Consider the following 16028-nt stretch of genomic DNA (forward strand, 5'->3'; position numbering starts at 1 on the left):
AAATATTAAAATGTGCTTGGAGGTACAAACAAGGTAAAAACTTCAAATCCTTCATTGTGAATTTAAAACTCTTATGATGAAAGATTTTGAATTAATCATTGATTTTTTTTTAAAGTTTCTTTGTGAATCAAACGAGGTTTTATAGTAAAAACTTAAAATATCAAATAGTAGTAGAAAAGGTTTTATGAAGTATTTTTTCTAAATTTGATATGATTTTTATTATTATAGAAAAAGTTAAATGTACAAATACATTATCTATTGATAAATTAATGGGTTAGGTTTTAATTTATGAACAAAAAGTAAATCGATCTTTAAATTAATGGATGATCTGAGAGGTAAGAGATGAGGTCGATCAAATAAAAGTCAAAAGGACCTCGAACGAAGATAACAAAGAATTCCTCTTTGTTCTCATTATAAAAATAAACATATTGAAAAAGATTATTAGTAAAAAATAAAAATCAAAATACTTTGCTCTCTTTAAAAAAATATGGTAATCTTCTTTACATTTCCGTTGTGTATGGATTCTTGTTTAGCTAAACAACAATTTTCAGGGGTAATAAATTTTTATTGTTCTCTTATTCAATGCAATAGAATATTTCGAAGATGACTTTGTTTTTCAATCATAGAATATTTAAGATTGGATTTCTTCATCACGCAATGGAACCATCTTTAGTAACTTTTTGCATGGATAGATACGAATGAGTGCTGAGTAGGATAAAGAAGATCGTTCAATTATTAAGAAAAAGTTAAGTAGGACAAACAAACTGTTCTATTCTCAAATACAAAGCATAAGGAAGATATGAAGATCATCTACACACTCTTTCTTCCTTTTTCTCTTGAACTAACTACATGAAGAAGAATGGGGGATATGTTCTATTCTTGAACTGTTCTTGAACCAAACATAAAAATAATAAGAAAGAAGAGAACCACAGGGATTGAACTCTGTTAGAAAAATACAACTGTATAATGTGTATACTAACTTTAATTTTTCTCTTCAACCACAAAAAAAAAAGAAATACGATTGAACTCTGTTAGAAAAACAAAAAACCCAAGACGTCATGTGGGGAAAAAATAAAATAAAATCGAAAGAGTTCTTTAAGAGAATCATCGAAAAATAAAATAAAAGAGTCTCTTTTCAGGCTTTTCTTATTATAATACAAGCTTGTGTTTGCAGATCCCATAAAAACATGTCTCAAAGACTATATAGAACATGAATGGAAAAGATAAGAAGAAATGGAAGTGCTTTCGGGCCAAAGACTCTCATTGGAAAGAAAACAAAGGGAAAACAATAAAAAGAAAAGAAGAAGCTACCATTGAACTGTAGTACTTTAGATCTGTAACGCAGTTCCACCTAAAAGCTCAATCCCCTCTCGTGCCAGTGCAGTGCAGGTCATAAGATAAGGAGAGCAGTGAAGGGAAGTGGAAGAATAAAATGACACGTCCACATGCAAGGGACAAAAACCCTCCCATCTTCCCAAAGGCACTTTAAAGGTGTGCAATGGTGGCCTCTACTTACTCACATGGTGACCAACTCCACTAGAGAAACAACCATCATCCATCATTGATCACATTGCGCACTTTTTGTCTTGTGATATATTTTCTCTCATCATGGATGTCTCACCTTGTCGAGCAAGCTAAGGGTCTATGTGCTGCAGCTAAAGTAAATAAAGACGATGTCTCTGTGGATTTAGTATCACTGTCAATCACACATTAGAAAAGAACCTTCTTCTTCATGACTGTCATGTGGCACTCCAGTGTGGAGCAATGGGGTGGTTTCACAACCTAAACAAGGTTGTCATGCTTACATGATGTAAGAAAAACAGCATCACTTGGCATTTGTCTCATGAGCTTTAGGAGTCGGATGAAGCCAGTGGGAGTTGTGATCATGCATTTGTTTAAGAGGAAAGGCCAAGTCTTGAGCTAAGTTCAACCTACTTAGGTCATGAGGACATGAAGTGAACTGATGTGTATTATATCTTGAACCTGCTTATAGATTGTTTTCATGATCCTACTGCTAAATGGCCTGTGTTTTTAGGTCCGTAAGGAAGAAGACGACTACTGTTGCCTTCCCCGAGTAAGAAATATTTTCCTACTTGATGATTCATATTGACTTGAAGCAATCTCTCACCTCTCAGGCCCACATTGCATCTGAAATCATCTTGCTATTTGTCTCTACCATAAAACAGTTTGAACCTATGGACTATGATTGATGTGACTGAATGATAGCCGTGCACCCTTTACATATCAGCCATGCGAGAAAATGACATGCTTTGACCAGTACACCAAACAGCCTGAAATTGCATTGATCCATGAATACTGACTTTTAGGTCACCCACACATGAACAAAACCCTGTCAGTTCACCATGTAATCATTGTAAGCCATGGAGAAAAGGCACCATGAAATCAAAAGACAAGTGAAGACTTGTGCACACTGATGCATGAGAAAGACAAAGCTACCAAATAATAGTGTCCTTCACATGTGCTGCACTTTTCTTCAGAAGCTTTGAGTGTGCTTTGAGCGCTGTCCCACTGATGATGCTGGTTATTTAAATTATAAGAGATCACCTCAGATCCAAGAGAATGGAGACATGGTGGATGCCATGCCCTCTTCTTCAGTTTTCCAGCGAGAAGAAATCTTCCTTTTCTCTTTTTGACTTGTTATTGGAGCTCTTTGCCAGACCACAAAGATGATGGAAGTACTGCCAAAAATGATATTTATGTGTTAATCAAAGATTAGTGTGGCTAATGCATGCAATAATTTGAAGATTGGATCTATTGACTGTGCTTTACAACTGCTTAAGTGCTACTTGTGTTGATCAGTGCTTTCCTTCACATGAGCATCATCTTCCACTCACAGTGCAGCAGCATCTTGTACTTTTGTTCTTTTAGTTCCATGATTACCACTAAATCACTTCTCTTTACAAGATGATCAACAAAGGAAAGAGAATACCACCAGGACATGCATTGACTCTTGTACAGCACAGCACTATGGAATGTACTCTTTCCAATCCGACAACTTCTTCTTGTATCCAAACCTGTCATGCCCAATGTAAGAGATTACTTGTGCTTTGTTCAATGCGCCTTCTCCATCTCAATTATCTTCTCCGAGTCTTCGAAATGTCATCGATTCGCCATACAATTTTTGCATTCCATCATCAGCTAAGTCACGAATCCTTGTTCTCATAATCTTCACAAGACCATGACGCGGACGTCGGGCCTAACAATACCACAAATCACGGCTTCGACGTACGAGATTGCCGCTCCCACGTACGTGCAATCAAATCATTGGTGGCAACACCGACAACCCTCGCATTGCTATCAATGTTTCGTCTTACCTTCGAGTCAATTTAGTACACGTGGACATGATGGGTTCATATATCGTATTATAACCGGAAAATTGACCGAATCTTTTTGTGATAATAAGAAAAGATTATGGTAATTTGTCGATGATGAAATAATGCAATTACATCAGAGTCATGTTACGTTGGTTCATAGTCTAGAGAATTGGTTCTTCCCCATTTTTCTGGTCAGATAATATTGTTATGTTATGATGTACGTGTCACTCATCGAAATCGTTAATTATACAGAAGAAGTCTTGTAGCAGGAAACAAGCAGGGGATCGTACAAGAAAAAGAGTATTAAAAATGGCCGCTTTTAAGGGGAGGAGAAGAAACGCATGCATGCTTAGCACAAGACTGAAGCTTTGAGAAATAGTAGTGTTCACGCTTCTTCTGCTCCAGTTTTTAATTGAGCTTGCTTGACACATATGTCTTCGGTCTCTCTCTCTTCCTTTGACCCATGGCAGCAGAAACACAGGCTTACAGTCAATGGTGAGTACTAAGACCACTGTTCTTCCTCACTCCCTAGTCTTCTTATCTTAAAGAAAAGGTTGCCCTCGGTCGAGCAGAAGTCAAAACACACAGGAAAAATAGCTCCCACAAGTTTCGGTCAAAACACTCACTCCCGAGTTACTGACCATTTCAGGCCGCACAAGTCCTTGTGTCGGGACAACACGCTGCCTGTTCCTTTCACTGCTACAGTCACCCTAACTTCGTTGTAGGAAAAGGATTATGAACAGAAGATTACTTAATGCCATTCCACACTTCTTCTGCAAGTTACGATTGATTAAAGAAAGATTTATGTTCGAGTAATCTGTGAAAGGTAGTTAAACATGGCAGCAATAAAGAGGGCAGCAGAGACAGGGGACTAAACACGCATACTGCGGAAAGAGAGAGAGGTCGGGGTGGCAAATTCATTGCATGTAGCGTCTGCTCCGAACAATGTCACAGCAGGGTTATGGGCATGAGGAGGAGATGATAAAGCGGAGGGTGGTGGTGGAGGAATGGCGCCAACCTGAGATGCAGGCCTTCCACCTGTGCTCCCCTCCCCATTCTGCTGCCAACCCTGAAGTCCATCATCAGGCGAACCAGTTGGTGATAGAAGTGGCGGAAAGAGGTGGTGGTGGGCTTGTCGCCGCTGCTGATGCTACGAGCTTAGCTGCTTCTCTTGCTGTTCCTGTTAGTAGCTCTTCTGCCTCTGGCCGTGAGATGGAGGCCGCTAATGGTAACGTCAAGGTGGAAGACCCACAACCGGCAACGGTGGCTAGCAAGCAGGAAGACGTGAAGCCGTCGCCGGAGGCCCCGACGGTGGGATTCAGCCAGCTGTTTCGCTTCGCCGACGGGCTGGATTGCTTGCTGATGGCTATCGGCACCGCCGGGGCCATTGTTCATGGCTGCTCCCTCCCCATTTTCCTCCGCTTCTTCGCCAATCTCGTCAACTCCTTCGGGTCCAACGCCGGCGATCCCGACACCATGGTTCGAGAAGTCGTCAAGGTTCTCTCTCCTCCACCACGGCATCCGTCTCTGTTCCTTTCATTTTGATTGTTTTCATAGGCCTGATCTTTGCTGACGATTCTGCAGTATGCTTTCTACTTTCTCGTGGTCGGGGCGGCGATATGGGCATCTTCTTGGGCTGGTGAGTTTTCATACTACCGCCTTCTGTATCGTAAAGAGGATGGACTGTGGATTGATGAGGGTGGAACTGTTGACTGCTAACAGAGATATCTTGTTGGATGTGGACGGGGGAGCGGCAATCCACACAGATGAGGATTAAATACCTCGAGGCGGCGCTGAACCAGGACGTGCGCTATTTCGACACCGAGGTGCGCACCTCCGACGTCGTCTACGCCATCAACGCCGATGCGGTCATCGTGCAGGACGCCATCAGCGAGAAGGTGCGCCTCTGTTTACATAGTCTGCAGTCTATCGAAATGTTGATATGCGTCGTGGTGGTCTACTTGCAGCTGGGGAACTTCATCCACTACATGGCCACCTTCGTGTCCGGCTTCGTGGTGGGCTTTACCGCGGCGTGGCAGCTAGCGCTCGTCACGCTGGCTGTCGTCCCCCTCATCGCCATCATCGGCGGCATCCACACCTTCACGCTGACCAAGCTCTCCTCCAAGAGCCAGGATGCTCTGGTTCGAGCCAGCAACATCGCAGAGCAGGTCTTCTCCTCATGTTCATATCCCTCTCGACGAGTTTTGCTCATCGGTCCCTACGCGATCCTCATTTCCTTCGTCGATCTCAGGCGCTGGCGCAAATCAGGACGGTGCAGTCCTTCGTCGGCGAGTCGAGCGTTCTCCAGGCCTACTCTTCCGCCCTGAGGGTCTCTCAGAAGATTGGCTACCGGAGTGGATTCGCCAAGGGTTTGGGATTGGGAGCAACCTACTTCACCGTCTTCTGCTGCTATGCATTACTGCTCTGGTACGGAGGGCATCTCGTACGCCACCACCACACCAATGGCGGGCTTGCCATCTCTACCATGTTCGCCGTCATGATTGGAGGACTGTAAGACAAAGGCGTTCCTACCTTCATTTGCTTCTCTGCAAGCGCTCTTATCATGGAACTGTAATGCTTGGCAGAGCTCTGGGGCAATCAGCTCCGAGCATGGCTGCATTTGCGAAGGCCAGAGTGGCAGCGGCGAAGATATACCAGACGATCGAGCACGAGCCGAGCATTGATCGGGAGAACGACACCGGGATCGAGTTGGGTGCCATCACGGGGCTTGTGGAGTTGAACAACGTGGATTTTGCTTACCCGTCGAGGCCGGACGTCCCTGTGCTCTGCAACTTCTCCCTGACTGTTGCTGCGGGGAAGACTCTTGCATTGGTTGGGAGCAGCGGCTCCGGCAAGAGCACCGTGGTTTCCCTAATTGAGAGGTTCTATGATCCCACTTCAGGTAAAACCTCAATCTACTGTTTAAATTCATAAATCTGCTACCTACAGCTACTCATTATTCTCATCTCTTAGGTCAAATTTTGTTCGATGGGCATGACATAAAGACCTTGAAACTGAGATGGCTCAGGCAACAGATTGGGCTTGTGAGCCAGGAGCCTGCCCTCTTTGCAACCACCATTAAAGAGAACCTTCTTCTGGGCAGGGAAGATGCCACTCAGGCAGAGATAGAAGAAGCTGCCAGAGTTGCCAATGCTCATTCTTTCATCGTGAAGCTGAGACATGGCTATGACTCCCAGGTCTGTTTCCTGTCTACTGGAAAAGAACACTGTCCTTTCGTGTAGGCTTTGCTTTCTTCATTTGCTGTTCCTGATCTCTGCTTGTAATGTCTTCAGCCATTTATGCTCCTACATTCTGCTTGTTTGGAGTAATCTGGGTAACTCATTCACTGCCACCACAAGACTGGCTGGCCAACTCATTCTCATTCAAAATGCAGGTGGGGGAGAGGGGGCTGCAGCTCTCCGGTGGCCAAAGGCAGCGCATCGCCATTGCCAGAGCAATGCTGAAGAACCCTGCAATCCTCCTCCTAGATGAGGCCACGAGCGCTCTAGACTCCGAGTCTGAGAAACTCGTGCAGGAGGCCCTCGACCGATTCATGATCGGCCGCACCACGCTCGTGATTGCCCACCGCCTCTCGACCATCCGCAAGGCTGACTTCGTCGCGGTTCTCCAGCGAGGGAGCGTCACCGAGATCGGAACGCACGAAGACCTCATGGCGAACGGTGATGATGGTCTTTACGCGAAGCTAATTCGGATGCAGGAGCAGGCCCATGAGGCAGCCCTCATCAGTGCCAGGAGGAGCAGCGCAAGGTACGTCGAACTCATTGTAGGTGAACTCGATCAACTTGCTCTGCTCACTTCCTTGTTTCTTTCTCTATTAGGCCTTCAAGTGCGAGAAACTCGGTGAGCTCCCCCATCATTACCCGGAACTCATCATACGGCCGGTCGCCGTACTCCCGCCGTCTCTCCGACTTCAGCACGTCCGAGTTCAGCATCTCGATTGATCCGAGCCACCGGACGAAGAAGCTTGCATTCCGAGACCAGGCCAGCTCGTTCTTGCGCCTCGCCAAGATGAACTCACCGGAATGGACCTACGCGCTCTTAGGCTCGATCGGCTCCATGGTGTGCGGCTCCATGAGTGCCTTCTTTGCGTACGTCCTCAGTGCTGTTCTTAGTGCCTACTATGCTCAGGACTACAACTACATGCGGCGGGAGATCGGCAAGTACTGCTACCTCATGCTCGGTGTGTCCTCTGCTGCTCTCCTCTTCAACACCATGCAGCATCTCTTCTGGGATGTGGTCGGGGAAAATTTGACCAAACGGGTTCGGGAGAAGATGCTCACCTCTGTTCTTCGGAATGAGATCGCGTGGTTTGACAGGGAGGAGAACGGCAGCGCCAGGATCGCCGGTAGACTCACGGCGGATGCTCACAACGTGAGGTCTGCGATTGGTGACCGTATCTCCGTCATCGTGCAGAACACTTCGCTCATGCTTGTTGCCTTCACCGCTGGCTTCGTCCTCGAGTGGCGGCTAGCTCTCGTTCTAATTGCCGTCTTCCCTGTCGTGGTTGCTGCCACAGTTCTGCAGGTAGTATAACATCTCTGTTCTCTGAATCTAAGGCTAGAGTTCATATGAACGTCCAAGACTAAATCAAGGAAAACTGTGATGCAGAAAATGTTCATGAAGGGCTTTTCGGGAGACTTAGAAGTGGCTCACGCCAAGGCCACGCAGATTGCCGGCGAGGCAGTGGCCAACGTGCGCACGGTAGCGGCTTTCAATTCGGAGGAAAAGATCACCCAGCTATTTGCAGCGAACCTGCAAAGCCCGCTCCAGCGCTGCTTCTGGAAGGGCCAGGTAGCAGGCGGCAGCTTCGGTGTCGCCCAGTTCCTTCTCTATGCTTCATATGCTCTCGGCCTCTGGTATGCTTCATGGCTGGTGAAACATGGCTTCTCCGACTTCTCCAAGACCATCCGCGTCTTCATGGTGCTCATGGTGTCAGCTAATGGTGCTGCGGAGGCCCTGACACTGGCACCTGACTTCATCAAGGGTGGGCGCGCCATGCGATCAGTGTTTGAAGTAATTGACCGTAAGACCGAAGTAGAGCCGGATGATCCCGACGCCGCTCCCGTCTCCGACCGCCTCCGTGGGGAGGTCGAGCTCAAACATGTCGACTTCGCTTATCCGTCTTGCCCGGACATGCCTGTGTTCCGCGACCTCACCCTGCGAGCTCGAGCCGGGAAGATGCTCGCACTTGTTGGCCCGAGCGGATGCGGGAAAAGCTCCGTCATTTCATTGATTCAGCGGTTCTACGAGCCCACGTCGGGGCGTGTGCTCATCGACGGGAAGGACATCAGGAAGTACAACTTGAAGTCGCTGCGGCAGGCGATCGCAGTGGTGCCGCAGGAGCCATGTCTGTTCGCTGCGACGATCTTGGAGAACATTGCATACGGAAGAGAAGCAGCGACGGAGGCGGAGGTGGTGGAGGCGGCGACGATGGCGAACGCGGACAAGTTCATATCAGGGCTGCCGGATGGCTACCGGACATGGGTGGGAGAGCGCGGGGTGCAGCTCTCAGGGGGACAGCGGCAGAGGATAGCGATCGCGCGGGCGCTGGTGAAGAAGGCGCCGATGATGCTGCTTGACGAGGCGACGAGTGCGCTGGACGCGGAGTCGGAGAGGAGCGTGCAGGAGGCGCTCGAGCGGTCCGGCGTGGGACGGACGACCGTGGTGGTGGCGCATCGGCTTGCGACGATAAGGAACGCCCACGTGATCGCGGTGATCGACGAGGGGAGGGTGGTGGAGCAGGGGCCGCACTCGCACCTGCTCAAACACCACCCGGATGGGTGCTACGCGCGAATGCTGCAGCTGCAGCGCTTCACGAATGGCACGACTGTTGGCGCGCCACCGCCGCCGTCCACCGACGCCAGGGAAACAGAATGATAGAGAGGGGGAGAGCGAGAAGGAGAACAAGAAGACACCGATGGCAATGTAACTCCATTTCACTTTCACTTTTTGCTTAGTTAATTTTTGCTGTGGGGTAAAAAAAATTTGCCATGTAAATTTAGTCATCTTAACAGTAAATTCTCCCGTAATCTTGAGCTGAACTATGCCACAAAATAGCAATTACACATTAAAACACCATTTTTTATCATTAACCATCCATCGACTAGTGATTATAAGTCTATTAATAAAGACGATGAAGGTCTAATCTGATAGAGGGTATATTATCGGTTAATCATCTAAAACATCATACACCAATGATTAATGAACGAGGATAAGATGAAACATTTTTTTTACTATTTATGACGTTAAAAGATAATTATAAACTTCCTTCTTATTATTTATGAGAAGAAAGATAACAACAAGCTTCTTTCGTACTCTTTACAATCAGACATAAAAGCGAAAGAAGGGATTTCTTTTGACTACTCATGTTCACACTTATATACCTTTAAGTTTTTAATTTAAGCATTAGAGGGACTAGCTCGAAACCTCTTTCGTCATCGATCTTCGTGCAAATGGTGCCCAAGGAGATAAGTGTTTTCACCTCGAAGATACCTCGGATAATCCTATGCATATGAGTTTAAACCATATCAGGCTAACCAAGATGTCAATGATATTTTTCCTCAATATTTTTGTGCTAGAAGAAAGGCTTGATGTCTTAGGAACATACGCCTACCAACCACTAAATGAGTCTCGAGCGCTCTTGAAATATTGGTATCGCATCGAGTGGGGGAACCCCGATGGGCGTTGGTGTCAGTGTTAATTAATTTGCTTATTACGGTTGAAGTGGTAGCATCACTTGTTGGGTTAGTTGTGACAAGAGCGAAGTAACAATTTGCACTATACCCATTAGCGTTTGTATTTATTGGGTGAGGTTTAAGAATGCTTCAACGGGAGACGAGCGAGTGACTCAAGGTTACACCCGAGTCGTTGAGTGGATGCCAATATCTCATTGGCGTTTGTGCTAAGGTTGATGCATCAATGTATGGAAAGGTTGACTATTGCCCCCATAAGTGAAAGTGTTATGGGTCGGGATAAGACCTCATCGAGAGGGGTCGAGCAAGTACCTTGTTCCCCAACTACAAAATTCAATGGATCGGCACACTACCATTTTGTTCCATCTGAATCTCAAATACAATTGGTAAATTCGACAAATGATTCCTTGAGGATCCAACTATGACAAATTGATCAGCACTTATAAGAAATGCGATGATAATTCCAATAATCTAGAGAGGAAGGGTCGACCAACCCCACATCAGGTCAGTCATTATTCACCAATGATACTCAAGAGTCGATCTCGATCAACTTTTGTCTCCCATCATTGGAGGCTTTTGACAGTAATATCAACCCACTAAAGCATATCGCTGCTTTTCATGCCCAAATATCGTTATCTTTTCTGGTCATTGGTAGAGAGATCACCAATGAGTATCGGATTAAAACCTACTCTGGCAACTCTAAGCTTTTCATATATTTGTAATGATTATGGGAATATATATATATATATAATTATTAATTAATATTAATTTTAATTCATGAAGATATATTTTGAATCCTTTTTTATTACATTTTATTTCAATAAACAATTTTGTATGTCCAGAATTTTATTTATTTATTCTGAAATTTTTAGTAATATATCTATTAATTTGGAATTACTAGCTTGAATAATATTTTTAATTCATGGAAAATAGTTTTGTAATCTTATTGACTATATATCTGTTCTGAATAATTCAGGATATATTTTCTCTAACACGAAACATGTTCATATGATTTTATTTGAATTATTAATGATTTATTAATTTTCTAAATTTGGAAATACTATTTATAGATATTTAATTCATGGAAAATAGTTTTATGATTTTATAAATTATTTTTATATATTTAATTAAATTATTTATAATCTTTGAAATTCTTGGTTGATTATTATGGAATTTTTGAGCTATTATATGATTTATTTTGAAATTTTAAAGTTTTGTTATAACAAAAGGGAAGTAATCTGATTAGATCAGCTCATGTCTGACTCAAGTCAGACCGTTGGTCAGACTGGGTTAGACCCAATTAAGGCGACGACCTGCAGTGGACATGTTCGACATAGGTTTGATATCGGTTCAACTCTAGCTCCGAACAGGATTGACGCGAGTGCAGTAGAAGTATGGGCAACCTAGTCATGTGTGGACCATTACGGCCTGCCAAATTTGACTCGGCCTAGCGCCTGTGGCCCAGATACGGCCCAATGGACATCCAACCTAGCCCCTTAAACCAAATCCCACCAATGAGAGTCTTGGTGGCCCACATCAAAGCCTGAATTCAATGGGGACACACGAGCTAAGCTCGAATCCAAGCCAACAGCACCCCTTTCAGCCCTTGTATCAATACAGATGTGGGCTAGAGCAAACACCACAGCATCAATGGGTATTGTTTAAGTCAGCGTAAGTATTTAATTTCGTGTTTCAATATACTTGCTCCTGTGTTGGCCCAATTGCTCTATTATAACATTGTTTTATGAGTTTGGGCTCTTTCGATTCCTAAATTGAAGTTCAACTAAGCTAGTTTGATTGTCTTTTATCAGTTTAGTTTAGGATGATTTCAGATTGATTTAAACTATATTAAACTTGTTTGACTCAAATTGGACCTAACTAAGCCTAAGTTAGACTAGTTGAGTGTGATTCTGGATTAGCCTTATAAGGATCATAAATTGGTTCGATTAGGTTCTGATTGAACTGAGTCTGGTTCAAATCAGTTGGATCGATTCAAGCAACATTCTAGTTAATTATGAGTTAACTAACATATGACAATTGATTAATGATGTTGATTTATCATTTATGCGTTTTATGTTATTGAGATATAACTTAAAACTTAATAACTTATTTACTGAGATATAACTTAATAATAAATTATTATGATATACCTTAAAAGAAAGATTTGTATATGATTTTTATTGATTTTGTGAAAGTATCGTAGGTTTATTAGAGATTTATTACGATGGATTTTAGAAAAAAAAAATTATTAATTATATTGATATTATTAAAAATATATATGATAAGAATTAGAACTATAGAGAATATCTAGTGAGCTTCTTATTAACGTTGGATTACTTCAAGAATATATATTGAGTCCCTAACTTTTCTGATAATGGATAACTTAATTAATCACTTATATGATATATCTTCTTTACGTTATGTTATTTATCAATAATATTATCTTAGTTGATGAGAACCTAGACAGAATTAAATATAAGCTTGAGCTATGGAGATAATTTTAGAAAATAAATGTTAGATTGAGTATGACTAAAATTGAATATATAAACTATAATTTTAGTAATTATATAAATAAATAGGATAAATCGATTAAAAAGTTTAATCAAGTTGGATGAATAAAAAGTTTAAATAAAAAATTTTAGGCATCTTGGTTCAATTATTTAATAAGATAGAGAGATCGATTAATATATCATTCATAGAGTAAAAATAAAATAGTTAAAATAATGAGGGACATCATGAATCTTGTGTATCATCGAATACCTTTATGATTAAAAAATATTTTATAAGATAAATGTGAAACTGATAGTATTTTGTAGATATAAATATTGGATAATTAAAAATTATATATATAATTTATATTATCGAGATAAAATGTTGAGATGAATATATAGAGTTATATGAAAGAAAATACTTTTATTCATTGATTCTACAAAATTCCCATAGTGGTTCAATCTAAACAATTCTATTTCAAATATTAAAAGAATATAGATATATATATATATATACATATATATACATATATGTATATACATATATATACATATATACACACACACACATATATATATATATACACACATATATATATATGTGTATATATATATATATATGTATATATATATATGTATGTATATATATATATATGTATATATATATGTATGTATATATATATATATATGTATATATATATACATATATATATATATACAAATATATATACATACAAATATATATATACATATATATACATACATATATATATATACATATATGTATGTATGTATATATATATATATATATATATATATATATATATATATATATATATATATATATATATAACATGAGGCCTAATCATAAAGTCACGGACGATTAGACCTACACTGGTCAACAAGTCAAACTTTGACTCCCGTCGGGGGTCGTCATTCCCGTGTGTGGTACGCGCACTGCTTTAGGCTGTATGTGTACCTGTTGCCGGTGATTGGTTGGTTTTTCACCCTGAGAGAGAGAGAGAGAGAGAGAGAGAGGTCAAACATTCGAAGTGGTGAAGGAAGAAAGTTTGGCTTCCGAACATTCGAGAGGGGAAGGGGTTGCGTCGACTTTAGAAACATATGGGTATAAGAAAAAGTTGGTCAAACATTCAAAATGACGAAGGATGATTTGGTTGAATTCAATATTGCAACAGTTTCCCTCCTGAAAATTGTGTGCTTCTTAGAGATCAAATCAAAAGTCAGAGCCTTTTCTTTGTATTCGCAATATGTTACAGTGGCGAACCTTCTTCGACTGAGAATGAGACCCGAATAATTGGTTGCATATATTAAGTATTAGGTATTAGTGATCCGACGTGTAAATAAATATATACAAAACCTTGCTAAGGGAGCTTCGAAGGACACGCAATAACCCATTTTATGCATGTATCCGATGCTTTAAACTCTGCCATTTGAAGGATGAGCTATGAATTGATTTAACTGAGATGACCGCTGTGGTGTGTTGTTTTTGAACTTGGAAGCATTATTAGTTATAGTCTCTTCTTCTTTACTGTATCATTGCCTGCTACTTTTAGTTTCGACACAAATGAGTGGTAGTCGCTTTCACTTTGATTGTTTAACTGATACAAGAGACTCCTGATTGAACTCAGCCAAACCCAAATACTTACTGTCTGCATCGGATCTCTTCCAAACCATCGAAGACCTCTTCGTCAAACCTAAATCCTTGAAACCCTCATCCAAATTCTCTTTTGCTTCTCGAAGAAGTCAATACAGTCCATTGACTTTTTCCAGTCTTCAAATCCCTCGACTTACTTCGATGAAAACACATGATGAGCAGCTAAATTTGCTCGAATCTGAAGCATATATTTATGGAATGCAAACATGATCTTTCTCACGCTTCATGTAACCTAAGCAAAGCTGTCGGAGGCAGCAGAAGAGCTGACAAGAAAGACTGGTATCTCTCGCTTCACTTCTCGTCACCCTTCTCCGACGACGCCAGAAGCTCCTCCAACACCTTGTCATCCAAGCACTCCAGCTCGATCACTTGCCTCCCGGTGGCCGCGCCCTCGCTCTGGCGAGCTCTGCTCGGGGTCGACGAGCTCGCGTGTCGGGAATGGATCTCGCCGGGGAAGTTGAGGACGGCGAGCGCGCCCCGCATCTCGTAGGCGGCCCTGTCGTAGGCCCGGGCGGCCTCCTCGGCGGTGTTGAACGTGCCGAGCCAGACGCGGGCGCCGTGCTTGCTGGGGTCGCGTATCTCCGCCGCGTACTTCCCCCACGGACGACGGCGGACCCCCCGGTACTTGGTCTCCCCCTCCTTGCGCTCGCCTTCCTCCATGAAGCGATCACAGTGCGCGATGGAGGACGGCTTTGGGGCGTCGTGGGGATTTAAACCGGGAGGGATGTGGTGGGCTACGAAGGACGGATCAGGATCCTCTCCAACGACTGCCTCGACCCGTTCATCATCGGACGGTCAAAATCCAAAGATGATGACTGAACTTGGGAATCAAGTTGCAGGGAATCCTCCCCGCACGAGGGAGGAGATTTGTAGGATTCTCCACGTGGGATTAAGAGAGCGAAAGAGAGGAGACTTGGATTTGGGTTCGATGTATCTGGATGAGTCAGAGTGATGGCTTTGGAAGGGTCTATTTACTTTTGGGTCGAAGCATCACCGTATCCTTTACTGGAATTTAATCCTCGTGCTCTTTAACCTTAATCTAAACCTGGATTGAAGTCAAGGGAATGACGCAATTAATTTTCGTCGATTTGATGCATATGTTATATGACGTCTGCATGTTTCTTATTATTTTGCGGATACTGTCGAATCGTGTTGTGCTGAAGCGAATGAAGCATGAAAAGACATTTAATTTAAGAGTTGGGTTGACATGGAAAGGTGATGGGAACTGTAAGCCGCCGTTCCCCCACCGATGACCTCATTTTTGTGGAGAAGGAACCCTGAATTGTTTCGTGCTGCAGAACCGATCGGGTCCTGTTTAACTTGTGACAGGTGCAGTTCTTTAGGTAGAACAAATATGTACTGTGGTTCAGCTTAGCGGCATGCCGCCCAATCATTGCTCACCACCGGAAGCATGACAAGTCTCGGTCAAGCATAACGGGAAGAGATCAGTGGTGTCCGTCTCGTGTGCTCCTCCGATCTGTGGTGAACCACCCCGAGAAGCCTCCCGAGTCCCGTCGCGTGTCTGCCCCAACTGAGCCCTGTGCGTCTCCAGCGCGTTCGAACAGAGCCACCAGGGTAGGAACTCTTGAGGTTGTAACTCGCGCAGGCGGCGGCCATGGCGAGGAGATGCATCCCCGGCGGCTACTGTCGAAGAACTCTTGATAGAGATGTCAACGGATGGAGCGGGGACAAGGAGGGCTTGCCGTCCTTATTCCATCGCATCTCTCATATCTTCTCTCTTAATTTTTAATTATTTTATTATTAATATTAGAATAAAATTTTTTGGTATTAGATTTAATTCTCAAATATAATAATT

At 43.0% G+C, this 16028-nt stretch overlaps 2 protein-coding genes across 2 annotated transcripts; one reads left to right on the forward strand and one right to left on the reverse strand.

Annotated features, from left to right (window-relative positions):
- The first annotated feature begins 4205 nt into the window (after positions 1–4205).
- On the forward strand, positions 4206–9373 carry LOC135635329 (ABC transporter B family member 1-like). Its single transcript, XM_065146337.1, has 10 exons — positions 4206–4832; positions 4920–4974; positions 5058–5233; positions 5303–5503; positions 5587–5846; positions 5921–6237; positions 6309–6532; positions 6730–7103; positions 7175–7880; positions 7965–9373. The coding sequence occupies exons 1-10, from the start codon at positions 4281–4283 to the stop codon at positions 9231–9233; spliced, it is 4134 nt and encodes a 1377-aa protein (XP_065002409.1). The 5' UTR covers positions 4206–4280; the 3' UTR covers positions 9234–9373.
- Positions 9374–14144: 4771 nt separating this feature from the next.
- Positions 14145–14909, reverse strand: LOC103981548 (ethylene-responsive transcription factor ERF096). Its single transcript, XM_009398300.3, has one exon. The coding sequence runs from the start codon at positions 14870–14872 to the stop codon at positions 14504–14506; it is 369 nt and encodes a 122-aa protein (XP_009396575.1). The 5' UTR covers positions 14873–14909; the 3' UTR covers positions 14145–14503.
- Between the last annotated feature and the right edge of the window lie 1119 nt (positions 14910–16028).

This window comes from Musa acuminata, chromosome BXJ3-4 (assembly GCF_036884655.1).
Source record: "Musa acuminata AAA Group cultivar baxijiao chromosome BXJ3-4, Cavendish_Baxijiao_AAA, whole genome shotgun sequence".
NCBI lineage: Eukaryota > Viridiplantae > Streptophyta > Magnoliopsida > Zingiberales > Musaceae > Musa > Musa acuminata.